The 22,728-nt window shown below is 30.0% G+C and overlaps 1 protein-coding gene across 2 annotated transcripts in view; it reads right to left on the minus strand.

Moving 5' to 3' along the window:
- Positions 1 to 22,728, minus strand: part of LOC123014542 (discoidin domain-containing receptor 2-like) — a 60,081-nt gene that overhangs the window by 24,703 nt on the left and 12,650 nt on the right. Inside the window, exons 1-3 of one of the 2 annotated variants that reach the window (XM_044413710.1) lie at positions 21,303 to 21,396; positions 21,120 to 21,230; positions 6,775 to 6,877 (exon numbers count right to left, since the gene is read on the minus strand). In XM_044413710.1, the coding sequence (XP_044269645.1) occupies positions 6,775 to 6,877; positions 21,120 to 21,204 (188 nt within the window). In that variant the 5' untranslated portion in view covers positions 21,205 to 21,230; positions 21,303 to 21,396. Of the gene's footprint in view, positions 1 to 6,774; positions 6,878 to 21,119; positions 21,231 to 21,302; positions 21,397 to 22,728 lie in introns of those variants that run through there. The other variant, XM_044413709.1, reaches the window with a different exon arrangement.

The raw sequence follows: 22,728 nt of genomic DNA on the forward strand, positions 1-22,728 counted from the left end.
CTATATACATATGTTTTTTTTTTATAATTATTTAGTAAAGGTACAAAAATTTTGGCAATAAAAACTACAAATAATATTAAACAGTGTTACAATTCAGGATACAGCTTCCTTGTTTCCTCTTCTGATAACCTGTAGCAAAAAATATTTTTTCAACAGAAATAAATAGAGTCAAAGTACAAAAGTGCGAAATTTTTATAGATAGAATTTTTTTAACATTTTCATTTTTCGCTGGGACGCAAGTTCTAATGCACCCTGTATGAATAACAAGTTGCACTGCTTTTATTTCTCGTGTTTTGTCAAAACAAATGTGTCATTTTTGTTTTTGTAAGACAGTTGTTTTTTTGTTTCAAGTTCTGTTCTATTAATCAAAGATTAATTAGCTAACCGTTGGCAAGTAACTGTTTGCTGTGGATGAAGACTAATCCGGTTTTCAATTGACAAATGATATCCAATTCGGTCGTTAAAGGGGAGTAGATAATTTGGAAGAAAGCTTCGAATAGTCAAAAGCCAATATTGTATCTCATTAGATTAAGTAGCTTCTTTAAAAGCAGAGCAAAGGACTTATTTTTGTTTCCGCATGAGCGCCGAATCCGTATTCAGCAAGTTTAGATCTTAATAACATCATGAAGGCAGTGCCAGTGTAGGAAACGGCCGGAAAAGTCAATGGTTATCCTAAGATTCCCGTAATATTCGCGGTGGAGTTACCGAAGGACCTTAACTACTTTGTAACGGAGACAATGAAGGAATTTGCAGAGCAAAACAGAACAGAACGGAATGCCCGTACATATTTCTCCATGTCGAGTCGCATTATCACTCCCGGCAGATTCAAGCGTCTTGATTTACTGCGTTGGTCGAGAATGCACTGTGGGAGAAGGCTGCTTCAGGCTGGACATATCTGTGCGGTCTCGGAGGACACCGAGTAGGCTTTTCCAGGCCACTGTGTTGGATAAACTACGGTCCTCTGTGCTTATCCGAGCCAATATTTTAGCTTTATTAGAATTTGCATCCATTCAGATTTTTTGCTTGGATTTTTTTGAATCACGCCCTGGAGATAATTTTTACCTATCTGTACAAACATTTGAATATTCCTATGCACTGGGCTGTTGCATTTTATGCTTATTCTAATTAATCCCAAATTTTTGTTTTGAAAATAATAATTGATTTTTCATTTATTCCGGCTTCTACAATTTTCGTCAATTATTAAAATAAATAAACATAAATAAATTATTGATGCCGACGTCTACTAAGTCTTTTTACAAAAAAATCTTAAATTATTTTTATAACGGGTATTTTTTTTTAATTTGGCGTCAAAGCTATCCATGAAAGTTTGATTGTGAACGAACCATCCTATTGAAAGTTACTAATTTGACATTTGACAGCTCACCGGACGTATTAAAAATTGTAGTCCGTTCGCAACACATTCATATCACCGCCAACTGTGACGCCAAAATTAAATTAACAGCGTTTATAAGAAATTAATAAATCGACACTCCCAACGAAAACTATAGTAACTCAAAAATTACAATTTTGAGAAAAATTGCATTGAATCTTTAATTGTTAAGAACAAATCAAGGAATTGTTTAATATTATTGAAAACTGCTAAGGGTCTATATTTAGGTAATATTGTTTATTCAAAAAAATGTTTTCTCGTTGTTTTTGTATTTTGGGCCCTACATAAGCCATCGTACGCGAAAACCAATTTTTATGAGTTACTATAGTTTTCGTTGGGAGAGTCGAAATGTCGTAAAGTAGGTAAACTTTTGCCACTAACGTCTTTACTTAAATTTGAAAATATTTATTACATATTCGTTCAGATAACTAACAATTTATTAAGGGTAAAAGAAGAAAACATAAAAATCGATTAAAACAAATTAAAAAAATACATCAAATAGCGCTGCAAATATACGAGTATGATTTTATTTTCTTTTGTAAATCTAATTGTAAACTGCAAACAAAAATCCTAGAAGTAAATTAATGTAAAGAAATGTTACTTTATTTTAATTTTATTATTAATGTCATTATTTAAAAATTAATTTTAGGAAATTAGATCATTTATTGTCGTTTACTTTTTTATCGCAAAGATTTTATTTTTATTCAAGTATGTTTGTTGATACTAATATACTAATAATTAAATTGACATTTGAGTTTTTTCCGAAATCGTTCAGTGGCAGCCTGTTATTTTTGAGGGCCAAGTGTAATATACAATTTTTGATTGTTTATATTAGACAGAATCAACAAACTGGGCAAAACTTCTAAACGTTCCAATTTTTTGTTTTATCGGTTTAGACAAGTTTCTTGGAATTAACTCCAACAAGTGTTTTTGTGTAATTGTTGTGTTTGGATAAACTCGAGATGTAGGTGATAAAAATAAAACAAAGACAGTTTCTTCAAGTTAGTCCATTGATTTGGAAAAGGAAAATCGCTCACTTTTTTGTGAAACAGAAAAATAATTTTTTCTATTTCGGTGTTAGAATAGGTCTATTCCAGCACCCAAATGACGTCATTTGCGTGCTGGAATAAGTCGTTCGCGGTAACTTAATTTTAGTGACGGACTTTCTTCACAATTCATTTTCAAATGCGAAAATAAGAATAATTTTTATTTTTTACAGCCGCCTAAAATTTTAATTTTCGTTTTTTAAATTATAAAATGATATAAAGCGGCGAAATAGAAAAAATAGTATAAAGCACTTGTTGTAGAAAGTTCTTCAAGCACTCATTTGTTCCTCAACTCGCCGCTTCGCGGCTCGTTTCGAAATTTCAAATTTGTGTTTGGATAGACACCTTCTGCAACTTGTACTTTAATATACTATTCTTCAATTTTTTATAATATTTTTCTGTAGGTTAACCACAGGCAGGACAGATTTTTTACCAAAAGTTAACTGATTAAAGGACTAATTAACTAATTGGCTTGTTATGTCAAATAAAGAACGATTCGCCTTGTTAACGACCGACAAGACCTTAAAATAATTTGTTATTTTTACACGCATTTAACAACTTTAATTGGACATTCCAAAAAAAATTATACATTTCAAAAGGATCCATTCTCAATAACTTTTGACATTGAGTAAATGTATTTTTAAACAAAAACAGGTCGATTAGGATCCCGAGGGAGAAGTTGAAAACCAACATTAGTTACATTTTAATTTTTATCCCCTACTCCCTAGCCTCCCCTACTTTGAAATTTTAAATGGCACCCCCTACTTTTTACTTTTTTTTGACAGTTAGATACGCTCATTTACTCCCTTTCTGAAAATGTTTCAGTAAGTACTGGGTGCAATTTAAAATTCTAAGGTAGGGGTGACTAGCGACTAGGGGATGAAACCTAAAACGTATTTAATGTTGGTTTTAAACTCTCCCATCGCTACCCAAATCGACATATTCTTTATTTAAATTAAATTGAGTTCAATCAAAGGCTACTAGAACTAAAAATTTCAAAAATTAAACCACCCCTAAATGAAAAACAAATCGACAAAAAAATTTTTTCTTTGACATTTAAAGACGCTGTTTTTTTCTTTTTCCGAAAACGTTCTAAAAAATAGGGGGTGCCATTTAAAATTTTAAAGTAGGGGTGGTTAGCGACTAGGGGATGAAACTTAAAATGTAACTAATGTTGGTTTTCAACTTCCCCCTCGGAATCCTAATCGACCTGTTTTTGCTTGAAAATACATTTACTCAATGTCAAAAATTATTGAGACTGGATCATTTTGAAATGAAAGCCCTGTATATAATTTTGTAGTGTTTTGCTACTTTACAGGCCAAATTTTACAGAAGGACTCTAATAAAAAAAAATAAAAAATAAAAATATAGGAATGCAACTTTCATAGATAATTTTTATTTTTTTTCTGACAGAAAGTAAAGTCTGATCTTATATGAGGTGTCAGAACTTGCGCCGCAGAAAAAAAAATTCAAACAGATAAGATACCAGAAACATGGAAAAAATGTTTAAAAAATTTTTTGTCAATAAATTTTGACATTTATTATTGACATTTGACATTTTTTTATTTAATGTTCATTTTAATGATACTGTTGTTCTTGTATATGTTTTTATAATTATTTAGTATAGGTATAAAAATTTTGCCAATAAAAGCACAAATAACATTACAGAGTTACAATCTAGTATACAGCTTCCTTGTTTTCTCTTCTAATAAATAGCCTGTAGCAAAAAAAAACTTGGACAATTATTTTTCCAACAGAAATAAATAGAGGCAAAGTGCAACATTTAAACTTTCATAACGTCGAAGTTTTTATAGACTGAATTTTCTTAACATTTTTTCCAAGTTCCTAGTATCTTACCTTACATGGCATTTTTTTTTGGGGTGCGAGTTCTGGCACACGCTGTATACAGGATGCGCCAGAACTCGCGCCCCAGAGAAAATTTTCAAGCAAGGTAAGATACCAGAAACATGAAAAAAATGTTTAAAAAATTCTATCTGTCAAAAAATTTGACATTTATTTTTTGACATATGACATTTTTCTATGTCTATTTAATGATACTGATGATCTTGTATATGTTTTTTTACAATTATTTAGTAAAGATACAAAAATTTTGCCAATGGAAGCCACAAATAACATTGAACAGAGTTACAATTTAGGTCACAGCTTCCTTGTTTCCTCTTTTAATAGCCTATAGCAAAAAAACTTGTAAAATAATTTTCCCAACAGAAATAATTGAGTCAAAGAGCAAACTTTAAACCCTCATAACTTCGAAATTTTTATAGATAAAAATTTTTCAACATTTTTTCCATGTTCCTGGTATCTTACCTTATATGGCATTTTTCGCTGAGGAGCGAGTTCAGGCGCACTCTGTATACATACATAGATACATTATGTATTATTACTAGAAGACAAGCTTATAGAACACTGTAGAATTATGTAAATTTTAAACGTAAAAATTGACAAAAACATTCGCGAATAAACGAGAACTGAAATAAAAAATATTCACAGAAGCCGAAAATGCGATTTGGATCTAAAGTTTTTTTAAGCAAAAATGAAATAAATCCAACACCCTATTTTGATAACTGTATTGGAGCAATTACTGTATGTCTGTACTAAACTTTACAGAACTTTTGTTAAATCATCTCAGTTTATTACAATTACCTATTAAATTTCTCACGAGTGCTTGTCTGTTTCAATCGTCTAAAATAAAGAAGAAAATTTAAAATTTCCAATTCCAACTTGTTTCTGTTTTGCGGTAATTTATTGTTTGTAATAGTATCTAAATGCGGCAGGTATTTATGTCTTTTGTTCGGATTTAGGATGACATTGGGATATTTTAGTAGATGCCATGAAAGTAAATTGAAAGACAGTTTATGTGTACGTATAAATTTCAGATTTATATGGAGGCGCAATGTATAACGACGCATAAATTTAAAACAACATTAATTTATTTTAACATAATACACAGCCATTGCTTGTGATATTGTAAATCTATAATACTAAAATTTATTTCAATATGTAAGCTCGTGTTCAAAATAATTGCCGTACATACATATTATTTTGTCAGCGTATAATTAACATAACAGTGAAATTCAATTAAAGAAACAAATTTTCTCATTAATCAAATTTTTGGAAACATCTATTTGCGTGCAAACATGTTTGTAACAAGTTTTATTTTCTAATTAAATATTATTAATAAAGTCATAAATGTAAATAAGAGGAGTTTTATTATTTTAATCACCCCAGTAAACATGCCATATTATATTACCGACCAATGTAAAATCCTCGTAATGACTTGCTTTGAAGTGTAAGCTTACTGATTTGAACATTATAGGATCAAAAACCATTTGTATTGGAATGAATGATTTGTATAATGAAGGTTTAAAGTTTATTACGCGGATTTATTAACTCTGAGACAGGCTTGTTGTAATTGTATAATTTTTTTATTATTTGTTTGCAAAGTATCAGGAAGGCACATATTTTTAGAAAAATATATTTAGTTTTTAATTTACTTGTTAATTTGATTATAATTAATAATGGTATTTATTTAATAGACGGTAATTTCAGTTAGCAAGACACTTTAGTAATCCGATATACAACAGTTAAAAAGATAATAAATGGGTGGTATAAAATGAGCATATTTTCTCGTATTGTACAGCGGAATTTTGTATAATTTACATATAAAAAATACTATTATACCGGCAGCACAATTCCGTCCGAATAACAAAAGTGAATATCATTATGAAAATTTCTTTGTCTGTTTGGGTCCAAAACTAGATTATGCGTGTGTAGATCAGGACATAAAGGAGGAATATGTCCCTGTCCTGGTAATATAATGTAACGCATTTCGGGAGCCACAAACCACGCCTTTATCATAAGATTTAATGTAAGTGTAGGTCCCTGCGGACCTGCAAATTGGGGTCCTGTGCCGAATCCCTTTCTTTGGTTACTCGATTTAATTTTCATGGTTTATGTTATGTTTGCCATTGCACCTTATTATCATTCACAACCGGATTATTCTATCGTCCGCTTTATGTTTAGATAAGCTTATGGCTTATGACGCTAATAATATATTTACCGACGAATAAAAACCATTAGGACACAAAACAATAGTGTACACGGTGGCAGACGTAATTAATGTGACAAAGGGATCTTAACTTTATGAATACATGACAAGACAAAGACAAAGTGGAGGAATTATATTTTTAAATGATTAAACTAAAAATAGGAAAACAACTTTTTAGCTTGAATCTCTATTGGGAAGGTAATAGCGGGTAAATTTGTCGATATTTTTGAATTGTTTGAGCTAATAAAGTACATTTTAAATAAGGTAATTACCTGCCGTTTCGAGGACCAACATTAGGAACATAAGAGGAGCTGGCAGTAATGGCCTCATCAGGAATGGTGCCAGATTCCATTCCGAGTGGTTCATTACACGATCCTGAAACAAACATACGTTCAGTGCAACGCATCCCTCATAATCTTTTGCTGAATTTATTATGCAGTGCAAACATTGCACTCCATTTATCCTGTCTGGACACATGATGATTTTTTATAAATGGCTTCCTATTTAAATATATTAAATTATGTGAAACAATTTTTTGGGTGTTTGATGTGGAAATAAATTTAATTAACGAAAAACATTCTATAAATATAGAAATCAAAATACATGTACCAACCTAATTATTTTGTTTTCAGTAGTTGAAAATTAAATTTCATATTTAATAATCATGATTACACCGTTATTCAACAAAAATACAAAGGGTGATTTTGAAGTGTGTGCAAATATTTCTATTCACAATCGCTAATGTAATATGCCGATTACTAACCTTTTAAAGGTTGGGAAACACATCATTATATCTCATGAGGAGTAATAACATTACTTCTCTTGGGCGGTAATATGTAGGATTGCCAACGTTCAAATTACAAAAATACCGGGAATTGTTTCTTTCAAATTGTCAAGTTACGCATAATATTTTGCTAAATTAGTATTCAATTGCTTCTGTAGCAGTTTTTCTACTTCTGGGGGAGCGCACTACTCTTTTTCAACAATTTTAATATCAGATTCAGACATTATTTCAATATATTTTTTTGACATTTCTGAAATGTCAATGTCATGTGATTTATCCGATCTTAAGGCTAGCGCCTCTCCATCGTATACATAAGCACTCGGGGTAATGCCATATTTACCACCTCGCTTGTAATGTACTATAACAATAGAAGTCAAAGTAACTTAACTTGCCTTATTCAAATTTATAGTTTTTGAGATACAGAAGGTTTTGTTCGTAGAATAAAAAAATCAAAATGAAGAAAGAAGTAATTTATTTATATTTGTAGATACTCTTATAACTAAAATATAAGGTGTCCTTTTAGTGATTACGACATCTACCGAGGGCTTATGGCAAAAATGCCCAAGTTATATTTTGAGAAATGTAAGCTCTGTAAGGTTGTTAAAATTTTCAATTATTTTTATATTAATTTCTGCCTGGATTTTTTTTTGTAATTTGACATTTTTAAAACTGTAGCTTTCAAAAACACAAATATCATTGTTACTTTTTATATTTCTACAATTTTTGTTTTTGTTTGTTTGCAATATGGTTTTCGAACAGACATAATAGTACATTACAAACGAGATCGTAAATATGGCATCACCACCAAGGTTTGTATACTATTTTATTCACAATCACATCATTTTTAGACAAAAATTTGAATAAAATAAAATTTTAACCAAGATAAGATTTAGGCCATCTAGGTCATCTAAACTGCTTGGTTGATTTTTGAATTTCAAAATGTCAAAAAAATATTGAAATGATGTATGAATCTGATATTAAAATTGTTAAAATGGAGCAGTGTACTCCCCCAGAAGTAAGACAAACTGCTACAGAAGCAATTGAATATTAATTTAGCAAAATATTGTGCGTAACTTGTGAAATCCGATTGTTTTTAGTAGTGCATTTAAATCAACTGCATTTACTATTCATATTGAAAACTTGTTTATGCATTTAAATAGAAAAATATCTACTTGCATATTTATTTGGGTGACTGAAATTAAAGCATATTGTGCATTTTTGTAAAAAAATATAATTACTTTTCAAATACAAAACTTTTGTTCACAAATTAAACAAATTGATGAATACAGGAACAAATTAACTAAATCTACCTTTAGCTTCAACTACAAATATGTTATTTCTGCATCAGAATTAGCTTGTATGTAGGTTGCCTCCTGTAGTTTTCCTGAAGATAAGTCTGTGGTGTTGGTTATGAATAGCATGTGTAGGAGCACACAATGTGATTAAACAAGCTTGCATATTTAGGCAATCATCTCGGTTGTCGGTGCAAGTCGCTTCCAGTTTCGTGAGTATGGAAGCTCGTTTCAGCGCCCCGTTGCGAGCTTATTAGACAAATTAATTGAAAAAAGTTTTTCTACAAAGACATACATACAAATATGATTATACGTCTGTAGGTCGAAGTGGAAACCGTGCCCGCGGTCTTCTTGAACTGATGCAGTAACCCGGTCACGTGAGCTGTTCTCATCACGTAATAACACAAGGCCTGCGGCATATTAATTCAAGATTCATGCGAGCTTTCATAAACTTTACATGCAGAAATGTTCTCTGATTACTCGAGTCGGGAACAGGTAGTTCCTTTCGCCGCCTGCGTGATTTATCGTCTCATATTTTCAGGAATAATATCGAGGGCGTTTGTAAAGGTTCTCTTCATTGTGGAAATTTGCTAAATTAGCTCTTTTATTACAATTGCTTTAAACGAAAGTTACGCTTCCAGTTGATATCAAAGTTCGAAATTTTCTTCAAATAACTCAGTTTGCTCATTGAAATATTAAAATAATTACAAAAGTTAGAATGAAATACACCCACATTGTGTTTTGAAATTGTTTCAGAAAAAAAAGTATACCGAGATCGAACTAAAACCAATATTGCAATGTTATTGTAGAGTTATGGGTAGGCAGAAGGTATTGTTTGTTTGATCTTATTGGTTGGTATTACAATTCATGAACTAAACTCTCAGAAGTTGTGATAATATCGGAATAGTTTAATAAGCCAGGTGAAGGTCTTGTCGGATACAGCCAGTAGAAATGACAAGGAACAAACCTTAGCTCATTAAAACCTTATCTTAGATTATTTATATTAGTTGAAATAAGTAAAACTAATTGTATTTACTTAGTTCCTGCAAAATAAAATATAATTAAATGGTGTAACAAAGTAGCAGGACTTTTTTCAATTATTCATGTATCTGAAAATTTCTATTATGTTGTGCATTCCGATTGCAAATGCCGCAGATTTAAAACATATTCTTGAAATTAGTTTTCCGATTTCTCGGAGAGTTGTAAATTCACTTTAAGAACGGAAGTAATTTCACATTTGTTTTTCTTCTGCTTTACACTGAAAATGAGATGGATTAAGAAAAATATACGTAGATGACTTTTCTGGAAGGTTAATGGTATATACTAAAAACACAAAAATAAAAACTACATAAATAAAAAAGAACTATTACCATTAAAGTGCAATTTAAACTATATTAGGTTTAAAACTATGTACTTTAAAGTTAATCCAAAATTAATAAGTAAATGTTTAATAACTCATTTAATATTAATTAGAACACAAACGTTGTTTTAAATTTTTTATTAACGACATAATCTACTCGTTCATTTTTAAAGAATTCTGAAAAGGAGTCCAAATTGATCTTTTTTTAATTGTGTTTGGTTTCTTACAATAAATATTTATCGGGTTCATGCATGTCGAAAAATAAAACTACACACATTAAAATCACAATTAAAAAGTTATTTCAGGTAAAATAAAAATTGGATCTATACAAATATAAAGAATTTAAAAAGAAATATTTATAAAAATACAAGTCCTGTTTATCAATTAAAATTTGTTTTTTTTTCGAGGATTTGGAACTGCTTGTGGACAAAATGCAGGATGTCATATTAAATGTGCAAAAATTTTAGATTGTATTTTGTTGTGACATCAAAATTTTGTTGTGTTTACATCACATGGACGTAAACAAGGTTGCGTTTTTAAGTTCTTGGGATTACATGCTGTCTTACAAGAAACAGAATGATTGATGGTCAGATTTGCATACACGTTTTTCTTTAGGATTATACAATGTAAATGGGTATGTTCGGTTTAGTGGAATGCGATGGAGCATCTGGCCAACTGCTGTTACATAATCCTCCCTAATCATTGTTGTTTAGCCGTGATTTGATTTAATCGTGCACCACCTGTGGTTTGTTCATGCGCTGCACCTTTTGGCAATGCATCCTAACTTTATCGTGAAAACATTGATTTACTTAATTGAACGCAACAGGCACGCAAATCAGAATTTATGGAGAAACTTGCAGAATATTTTTTAATTTCACTTCAAATTAAATGATGCGGAATTATTCATCTAGACTTCGCAGCTGGAGTGGATTTTATTACAGTGGGAAGTTTTCAGATTATTTTCCACCTGAAAATTGTAGTTTTGCAAATTTAAATTCGCGTTTCACTGTCAATCACTTTTATATCATCGTAAGAGGTTTGAAACAATCATCGGTTTGAAACAGCTCAAACTGACGCGGATATGCTTTCATCCGCGGCACGAAATGTAGATTGTAGGTGTATATTGAAAAATATCTACAGAAAGAAATTTATATTTTGTTGTATAAACACTCCTGAATATTGACATTGCAAATATCTTCAGATGCAAAACTTCGAATGCATTTGTTCTCAGAGTTTTTAATAGTCTATTTTGTAAAAGTTGTAAAAGTGTAAATCTACTTGAGTTGTATAGTATACTTTTTCTACTATCACATCTTCTTTTAAGTAAATCATTTTTGAGTCAGAAAACTATGAAATGTGAAGATTTTAAATTGTTTTGTATGATTTATTCTAAGTAAAGTCTCTCTCTACAGGTGTTTTAATTTTATTTACAATCCTGCTATATAGTTCAAATTATACAAGCTGTATTATAAAGAAAACAAGTCCTAATTTTATTACTTTTAAAGACATTATAATACTTTTTTGCTCAAATATAACAGTTTTTTTTGTTACTAATCGTTTGCTTGTCTTAGATAAAATTCTTTCCACAATCTAATTTATTTAATTTTCAAATTGCCTAAAATCAAAAGTTAGTGATAAATAATAGTAAGTGAGCTTGTTGAAAGACATTTTAATAATAAATTTAAAAATAATATATATAGGGTGTTACATTTAAAAAAACTTAAATGTCACTTCTGGTGAAACAGGAAGCAGGAGACATTGACTGAGCATCTATGCCAAAAAATAGATGACAAGAAACTGCTCAACTTTGTTCTAAGAAGTATTGTCATATTTTTAAAAATAATGGAGTTAAGGCTTCAGGCGTTTTTTATAATACAGCCTGTACATTCACATTTACCCAACATCCCAACACAATTCAAGTTATAGTAATTCGAGTAGGTGTTATGCATCGATTTCACGAGCTTCATCTCTGCTTTCTCTTTAATTTTGCTGTTTTTATTTCGCGACGGATATTTTCTCACAAGAAATTTTTGATTTATGTATGTATAGAATAATTTTTGTTATACTGTTATAAAACTCAAATTCCCTTGATATAAGATAATGTAGAAATTATTATGACAGTGCAAATCACGCAAAATATTCTATTATTACTTTTTAAAATAACTACTTACGAAAACGATACGATTTGAGTATTTTTTAAGAGTGTGTATTTTATGAAATATTTTCCAAGTCTTGGTTCAGTGCTTGTAAATCATTTATAAATTTAAAATGAGATCAACTTTATTCCAAGTGGTGTGCATCATTGTTTTGTTTTGTCTTGTAAAATTTTGAGAAAATATGAAATGCACGTGCCTTCTGTACCAAGACAAAATCGTTTTATTCATGTTAAAATGTCATTTTTGACTTGAAATCAATACAAACAAAGTAAAGAAAATAAAAAGCTAGTTTTAATTTGCATTTCCAAACTGTGAATATCGATTTTGACTTTGATTTTTTCAATGGTTTTGATGCGGGCGTAACGCTCGGTTAAATATGTAGCAAATGTCGGAATAACCAAGTTTTCCGCATTTCAGCTTAAATCAAGCTTAATTTGCTTTAAAAGTCATACAAATCATAGCTCGCAAAAGCTATCGTTTTATTTTCAGAACCTTTGATTGAAATTACATCGAGCTGCAATCATATCGAATTTAAGTTGAATCCAAGCCGAAGTAATTTTGCGATACAGATGAGTATTTAAAAATGTTTTCCTAAAATAGAAGCTCATTTAAATTAACGTAGTCCGAAGTCACGGTTCCGGGCAGACTCCGGTATTCCGGGTCACTACAAATTCTCTTTTCCACCGCTCTCGAATCGCTGCACTCTTCTACTGAACTAAATCCACAGACCGAACCAGTAAATTGCATGTCACTCTTCAAGACGAATAGGCCGACGTGAAATTTGTTTCAACTAGTTTTTAAAATGAAATTCTAAAACTGCAAACATTAAGTAATCGCTATTAAGTTAGCTCTTTGCATGCGTTAATTGTGCTTTTGTATTACCTAGAGGAAGAATTGCAGAATGTCACAAATAAAGTTCGTTCAAAATGCATCGCATACAAAAGTTGACAACTAAATGGGATAAATGCAGCATCAGCGAACCTGTCATGAATCGAAGCCCACATTCACAATGTCGAAAGCTTTCGGTTTAAATTGTCAAAGTTGCTAAGTGGTTAGAAATCTAAACGCTAATTTACTAACTTTAAAATGATACGGAGATTTAATGACATCTGAAATGCCATCCACTAATTTATGTAGGTAATTCATTACTCACATCGAATTTCGCGCACGGGTGTTTTAAAACACAGTTCAACTCTATTCACTTACCAACACATGCGATTTTTAGAATCTAAATTTATATTTTGAAAAAAGTTTAACATACAAGTTTTTTCACTTAAGACTCCTTAGATTCTTTCATTTTATTTGTTAATAATTTTTTAGTACTAAAATATTGACAAAATAATTTATTTAAAATTTAACACCATAGTAAGTAGTACTAGTGCTTTTTGTGAGTCAATAAAAATCTATCTATTTGTCTATTTTGGTGTTTCGTTTTATATTTATTTAAAATGAGCTAAATTCTGTTTCACAAAAGCCAATGGTTAGCCAATGAGGGCAAGGTATATTACTTTAATGGCTCGTCTTGTTTAATAAAAATATACTCTAAGAACTGCTAGAAACCACAGTCAGAGTTGCATAAGTGCTAACGATTCTATTTTGGTTTTCATCATAAAAAAACCTAATTATCTTATAAATTATTTTGCAAAATTAGAAATTAGGCAATTTAAATCTGTTTCTTACAACTGTTCTAGTCTAGAATGCTTTGTAGAAAAAAAAATACATATTTAGCAGTTTTGAAGCAGTTATTGTAATTGTAAAAACTAAAATTCTTGATTTCACCTTTCGTAACTAAAGGTTGTATTCACTCTAAATTTTCCTTACCAAATTTTGTATATTTAAAAAAAAATCAATGTTCTGTCTCTATTATTTAGTGAGGTATTAGACTGCAAAGTTTTAGGCTTGTATAGTAATGAAAAATACTACCTCTGTCCTCTATTATGTTGTTTAAATGTAGACTATAATTTGGAACAGAATTTAGACCGATTCTGCCAACATATTTTAACATACATATTTAAAATGTTAAAAATTTATACATATTTCAAAATTTAATGAAGTCTAAAAATAGCAACACTCAAACCTACAATACTTGTTGAAAATTTTAACTTTCTTTTGAGAACTAATATGTTTAAATTTACATGCACGTAGTTACTTAGAGCGCGTTTGTGCAGCTTTTTCGTTGTAATGTATTTCGTATAAACTTGTTTTCCCACATATCAAGCTATATCGAGTTTAAAATATTTCCATTGTAAATTTTTCGTAAAAATAAAGCTAAGCACTTTAGAATAATAATTAAGTCCATACAGTTTTAACGTTAATTTTATCCAAACTACGTGATTTATCTGGTTAGTAAAGTTGGAAGCGAACTAGATTATTGAAATGCAAATGTTAAATTTTAAACTTGCAAATCCTCTTGATTTTGCAGGAACATTGCCTTACTGTAATACCATGCGCTATTTTTGTTGTTATTTTACGTTTGCTTAATGCACATTTACAATCTTGGCAAGTCCGTGTACTTTAAAAGTTACAAATTAAGGACATTAAAAAGTAAATAAATTGGAGTTTTTTTTGTTGTATAATCCACACATTTTTTTTACTTCTATTTTATTTAGAATTACGTTGTATTTTTCAAAAAAAAATAAATGCTGAAATTGCGTTCAACTTTGGTTGTAGTTAAATTTGGTGGATGCGCCGGGATAAATTTATCTTTGCTAATACAGTTTTAAGAAACAAACTAATTAAAAAAAATAAAATTAAATTAAAAGTATGCATCAATATTGGTTGTTGTTAAATTTGGTGGATGCGCCGGGATAAAATTGCCAATACAGTTTTAAGAAACAAACTAATTAACCCTTATAAGAATCATCCTTGTTTAGTTTCTTGTCTGGGGAAACTTTAGCGGAACGGGATTGATGGTTTGGAAAAATATTCTTGATTTTTAAACATTATATTAAAACAACTTTTCCTTTTGACGGGTTACAAAAAACTCTTACAAACTAAAACTTTTGTTGTCCAAGTGGACGTACAATTTACCCTTATTTAGAGGTGTGCGTACCGATTGGGTACGGTAGGTACCGAACAATCCCTCTGTGTTAGAATTGTGGTTTTTCTCTTAGTTATTTATTAATATTTTGTGTCAGCTATATGGTGGTGGCGTTGGCAGTTTTTCATAATGTGCACCGTTAAAACATCCGTTTTATATATAATCACAGGGGTGGTATGTTTTATGTGACACTGTCATGTTCGCTGCACGTTTGAATCAGATTCGTGTCCTATCGGGACACTAAAAACGATATCGTTTCCTATGGAACTCATAATGATACCAATGTGTTACGTTCTCGTGCAATCGGTGTACATTTCCAGCATGCAACTCTATACTAATTAATGATTTTTATTTTAAATAATAAGCCATTTTCTTATTATGATTATAGTTACGCTTGCACTGTAAGAAATATGAGATTTATAATGCAACAATATGAAAAAGAACAAATTATAGCATTTATGGTCGTTTTTCTTTAAAAGAAAAGAACGTAAGTTGACTTAGCTGAATCACTCTGTATAATTATAATAATAATTTAATAACGTGTCTGTACAACTTATAATTTTTGACTTATCTTTAGAAATTTCGAACGTTACCTTTTACTTTTTAATAAAAATCCTAAATTTTAAATTAATAAATATTTTAACTTTAGTTTAAGGCAGATATTATGAACATTATCAACCACTGCAACATTTTTTGAAAAATGTATGTTTGTATTATTGTTTATGAACATATGTTAATTTCAACTGTTGTGGTTATTGTGTAAATCAATAAGTTATTGAGTATTAATAACATTAAACTATAATGACCGATAATTGCTATATTAGTTAGAAAACCTAGTTGGTATATTATTGTTTATGCACGACTTTGATATTTTGTTTTAATTGCTAATTCATTGATTTGTTAACAATTATAATATAATACAATATCTTAGTTTTCTCCGGATTTCATCTATTTCTTCACTAAAATTAAAAATAAAATATTAAATTAAATTAAATATTAAATGACATTTCTAAATATAATATCTATAGATTAGTGATTATTACAATAATTCCCTAAATCAATAAAATTTTCTCTTTTAATTTATTGATGACAACAAGGACGCTGACATGTCACAATCAGCGATATATTAAAATTTCTTAATTAGAATAGAATTTCAGGTGCTTTTGTGTTGGTCATCATAGGTGCTTAATTTTAAATATAGGCGTGTGTGGTTTAAATTTATAAAATACGTTGCTCATAACATAGCTATTATGTATACATATATTATTGATTAGTTTATTGCTAGTTATTTCATTTTATAGCACCATAAAAACATCTCAATTAAATACTAACAGAAATAATTATAGTTTTTATTTCAAAATTTTATTAAATCAAAATTTTAGCAACTGAAACATTTTTACATTAATAAAAGTTGTTAATTAATAAGACCAAATTGGCTTGCATAAATATAGATTTTGTGCGTAATTACAGTGTTGAAATATTAAATAAAAATACAACACTTGACAATTTTAAAAATGTAGTTCAAAATAGTCTAAATTGTATTTCAAAAAGACAAAAACGTATTACTATTGATCTTTGGGTATTGGAACAAATGTAAAAAGTTTTAAAATTGACAGTAACAGTAATACTTGTAAATTTCTACTCTTGAGGAATTATAAAAAGAATCCAACTGCATGCAACTCTGTAGAGAATTTTATGTTGCATGTGCGATTGAAGGTAAAATATGATGCATTTATCAAAATAAATGTTAGTTTTTGAATTGTAAACTGTGATATAAAAACATTTTTAGTTTTCCAGGTTTCCGTACAAAACATGCAGTCCTTGATCTAGATTTTTGTCTTTCTATATATGTAAATCAATGATCGTTATGTTGTGAACAATTTTAATTATTACCTACACTCAATTCTGACGTACAATCCTACAATACATTTGATTTTTAATCGAAAAAAACTTTCTATAAAACGATAAATTTATTTATTTCTTAAGTGTTCATAAAATTCTTTTATACGCTCCATCGCTTTTACTTGATAACAGTTTAAAACGACGTCGTTTGACGTGGCATTGCAACATGTACAGGTTATTGGCGTTCGGAAAGTACCTTTCGTGCTTCCTTCTTCATCCCCCGAGGTTTTAGAAAGTCTGTAAGTTTTTGTTGTCCTATTAAACGAAAAAAGCTATGCTTTCTCCCTTTTTTCACCGAACAAAAACGGAACCGGCAGTTGAAATAAATTTGCTGATAAATATTTAATGAGCCTGAATTACGTATTTAAACTGAGGAAGTTCCTTGAAAGTCATATATTGGCTGCATTTATTATGGCACTTTTAAATTACATCAGAGACCACATCACTTATTCTAAACTCTACTTTACAATCATTCAACTGTGGTCTACAAAAATATAAACTTTAAAATTTAATGATAGAAAAAGTGGTTATAATTATTTATGTGCCAAGGGCATCATTGGATGTTTTTTGTAGCCACCGAGGACGACAGGTTTCTAAGGTCGAGGGCCTCCAGTACGAGGTTCTTGTAAATCACCCAAGGGCCATAGGTATCAAATAATGCCCATGGCAAGTTCAATGTTTTTGTTTCTAATTTTTAGTAAGCATGTAGGTAAAACTAGGTGTTTACGGCAAAGTTGTAACTGTTTAATGCTATCTTTTAAGGAATACTAAAATTTCACTACCATTCAATCTTTTTAGAATGTTTGTTTTTGTAAAATTGTGAAATGATAATTTTTAGTACTGTTTTGGAGTAAACTCGTGATAGACAGGCAAAAAAGTGTTTCCATCAGAATATTTTTATATGGCGAAAATCTTTCTAAGAACAGTGAAATTCTAAACTGCTAGCTCAACATGCAAGAAAAGCCAGCTCTTAATTTGAATATGTTATTCTTATTTTAATTTTAATTTTTAATTATTTGTATTTTAGGAATTGTTAGATCTTTTGTTTTAAGTTAGGTTTTCTAAAATCTTTTAGAGTGAAACATTAAAGTTCTAAATTGTGCTATTGCAAGATTAAATTTTTTCACTGCAAATATACTAAGTTAAAACAAATGGAAAAACTTAATTGTACGAAATTGGGCAAAAAAATGTAATTTTTATTGACAAGGATGACAATAATGTGAACTGCTTCAAATTTTTAAAAGCAAATCTATTAGGACTTGTCTTTAAGGCTGTTTGAATTAGTTACCAAGTAAATGTACTAACAGTCCCAGCTTGTCTGTGGTAAGCGGAGCGCAGGGGGGCACCAAGAAAGTGCTATTTTGTTTTTTTGCTTATATCCAGAAAACGGTGCGTGTTACGAAAAAATGGGTTTGTACATACCTACACCACGAAATTTAGGTACTTAGGTAGTTTTCTCAGATTTTTTGTATCCCAAATAGAAAATTCGATATATTTTTTATAAAAAAAGAACATTTATAAAATCTTTTATTACTAAGGCTGTTTAACAATTAATAACAATATGTGTCTGCAAGTTGCAAAAGTATTTTTGCGCAAGGCGTGCAAAACTATGGTGTACGAATATCAAGTGCGGTGGATAATTTAGTGAGTAACAGGTTACAATGCGTGTATTCCGTTATGAAGTATTTTCGGTTGACAAACGGCCTTTGCATTCCTGTACAGTATATTGGTATTGAACATTCCCGGTCACTAGACAGTAGCAGGGTATTGTGGAACAAATCCTTTCGATTATACTCTTGGCATACACAATCAAATATTTCCAGATGGTGCGTTCCAGAAATCCAGTTATATGTAAGATTAAATTAAATGCTAGTGTAAGATGTGTATCATGGGAGGCTTATAACAAGAAGTAGGATGATATTGCTACAAATGCGGCTGTTTCTATGACATCGCACGGCGTTGGGAGTTGAGAGAGCACTTCACGATTAATTTGGAGTCAGAATGATGTTATGGAATTTATTTAAATTGAATGCGAATTGTGTTATTGAGTTTTATGAATTTTCGCCCTTTACACAGTTTCAAATTGCTTCGAAAAAGGAAACAAAAAACTTTCCAATATAATCTAATTAGAGTGGTTTGTTTAAAAAATCACTTAAATCTAGATTTCCTCTGCATATTAAATTTTGTGAATACGAATAATAATTTATAATGAGTTAAATTGTCTGTCGCACACTTACGTTGCGTTGACGGTGGACATGTTCATAAAATAAAATCTTTTGTTATTTTTGACATAAAAGCGCCGATATGTCTACAAACATATGTTACATTGAGACCGTTTGGTGATTTATGGATTTGGTTTCTGTTTACGTATCCAATACCTGAGGCATTTCTTTAAAAATTTGGCTTGAATAGAAAGCAGAAAGTGTGGGTTCAAATAATAGTGTGACCATTTGTACCTACCACAATTTGTAACTTATATAAAAGTGAATACAAGCTTTACAAATTGAAGTTTATTTGGAAAAGCCAATTTCGCTATGGCAAATATTTAAAATTAATCTAATAATTTCAAATTGGGCGTAAATATTTAAGCATTATTGTATTATTAACACCAAAACATCTGGTGATGAAACTAAACGTATAGTTTTGAATTTATCTATTTGTTGCCTTTCTCTCGTAAATAAATAATAGATCTGGTTGCTGTTCTAGTGGTTTAATTAATTTATAAAATAACCTGTTGTAGTCTAGTTTTAGATTGTATTGTAACCCGAAAACTACAATGAAAAAAATATTTTTTTGTATACGCTCCCAAAAATAGCTATTTTGCGGACTCATTTGGGCAAATGGGCAAAAAGCAATTAATGAAAACTCATTATTATTTTTCTAATGAGACAAATCATTTTTTGATAATTATAATTGTTTTACAGAATAAACCAGTCATATCTTATTAATAAAACCGTTGTTTCTATAATTAAATGGTAAATTTTAAATTAACTTTAAATTAGCAAGTAGCACAAAACAAAATTAAGTGAATGAATTCTGAAACAGCATTTATCTCTGTAGATTATTATTTGTCACTTAATTATCATAGAAAAAAGAAACGTGAATAAGTAGGTCGTTATTAAAATAGAACTACATATATTTTAGTCGACACAAATACAACAAAATCAATTGAAAGAATCGTAAAAATAATGATTGTTGCTTTAATCATAAACTATCAAATATATCGATGTCGATGATGATTAAAAATAATTTGCGTTGATTGAATTTACTAAAAACTCATTTTCTTAGATTGTCGAAACGGTACCTTCAAAGACTCTAAATAATAGTAGTTTTGAACTCATATGCTGAATAGTGGTTAGCATTTTTTGGTAAAAAATGTGCTTTTAGAAATTAATTGGTAGAAATTTTAGTATTAATTGGTACAAAAATTAAAAAAAGTAAAAAAGTAAATCATTGTCAAGAATAAAATTTTTGTTTTCTGCCACTCTTTAAAAGGTTTTTCGCTAAAATTGAATTCTATGTAGATTTAGATAATTCTTCGATTGTAGTCTTTGTCGAAAATATTGTTTATAGTAGACTGCTATTCTTCTTATCATTCGTGAATTATTTTTTTAGTAAGTAAATTGATTAAACAAAATACGCTTGAGTTAACCCTTTACAACAGTTAACCAATATTTTGAATTGATTTTTACTTGCAATTATTCTAATAATTATACATTTTGTTTTGGTATGGTATAATTTAAGTAACGTTTAAAATTTTGGAAACCGCACACTTCGCACTTGTGTGCTCATAATAACCCTTTAGTTCTTGCTTTCAAGTGGCATTACGACCATCTGTGCGAAATAAGATTACTTTCAAAGCTTGGTAAGAACATAATGATAATATGATATGAAATATGATATAAATACTATGAAATATTATTGTTATTGTAGTGTAATTGAAATTAAGAAAATGTATGTTATATTTTGATTTTGATATTGATAGAGACGTATTCAATTTTGTAAGTTGAAATTTATAAAGTTCTACAAATATTTACTTGGGTCGTTGTAAAATACGTGTTATCAGTTAAATATTTCACTTACTTGTTTCGAAGGCTTCGTATAAATTCAGATAACTCAATGTTAAAGCTGTAAGAAACAGGAACCCAAACTCATTGGAAATCCACATTTTGATTCACTGGAGGTGACATGAACCTGAAATGTATAACACGTTAATATTAGATGTTGTGATTATTCTACCAAATGTATTGGTTCCTAAGCACATACCCTGAGGGAGTTGCTACCGTCTTCTGTACAGTAAGATAATTATTATGATATACTCCTTAACAAATATTCCTGTTGCTTTACTAAATAGAGCGGTGTTATTCAGCAAAGCACTAAGTTAACTAGTTTTCGAAATTGTCGAATAGTTTTGTGAATTTAAACCAATCTACGAATAACAAATTATTTATGTAAAATAAAATTCTGGTTAGTTTCAATTCCACTGAATGGGTTTTAGGTTGAAGGTGCTGTTATAAATGGTGCTGAGGTGAAAAGTTTATAGGTGTGTAATCGATGATTAAAATAAGGGTGCGTATTTTTTGTCTAGATTCCGCAAGGACAATAAATCGGGTTCAGGCCTGAAAAGGGGAATTTTATAGAGTTTCCAAAGTGCAGCGATGTTTTTGTTCTTGGAATAAATGACCTAATTACTGTAACGAATGTTTTAGAATGATTCCAATTTAGAGTTCGCGTGACCTATCGTCGAAAGCTTTCACATGTGATTTTTCGATTTCTAATCAATAAGGAGGGTGGTGTTACCGACACAAAACATTAATCGTGTCTCGTCTCAAAGCAAACTTGTTCATCCGAATATTTAATCCATTGTTTTCCCAGTTTCATCAAGAGAAATATCGGAAGCAGACGAATGAAGGATGTTAAAAGTTTGATAGAGCCGGAAGGCTGACCAAACGATGCAAGTTTAAAAGGGTTCTTGTATCACGTCGAAGACCACCAACTAGATGTCCATTAGGTCCGGTTTGCGCCGGAAAATACGGTCTTAAATATTTAGAGTTTTCTCTCTGTACGCGAGAAAAACGCAAACCACAAACAAAATCCTGCTGAATAAATTGCATGTGGCTGCAACGCTGCTCTTATGATTTCTATAATGAAACCGTAATTCAAAGCATCTCGCTGCTGTGATTAAGCTCAAGTTTACCAACTTCTAATTGCGAGGTTTTCGTTGGAAAATTGTTTTGAATTTTGACAGCCACTCATGTTAAAATAGAAACAAAATATCATCTGTCCAACTATAAAATAACTTTACTCGAGGGAGAAACTATTTCCTCACTTCTACAATATTCATATCTCTCATATACGTTGTATGTACGCTTACTATTAAAAGTTTAAAGTATTTAAGGAATGCTTATAATTACAATAATTTATAAATCATTTTTTATTTGAAAAGTGGCAACTTGGATAAACGTGATTTTACATCGATGTTTAAAAAAGATATAAATAGGTACGTATGAGTATGAAGCATGTGGATTATTGCAACAAGCTGAATTATAACTACCTTACAATATTAAATTAAAACACTCATAACCTACCAGCAGAAAAAATTTTGGTCAAATAAATGGTATATTTTGAGAAAAATTTATGAAATATTTGTTGATATACCCATATGCATGTGCAAAATTTTGTTTTGGAAAAA

Source organism: Tribolium madens, unplaced genomic scaffold, assembly GCF_015345945.1.
Source record: "Tribolium madens isolate multiple individuals breed KSU strain unplaced genomic scaffold, Tmad_KSU_1.1 Scaffold_97;HRSCAF=244;Tcas5.2_LG3a, whole genome shotgun sequence".
Taxonomy (NCBI): Eukaryota; Metazoa; Arthropoda; class Insecta; order Coleoptera; family Tenebrionidae; genus Tribolium; species Tribolium madens.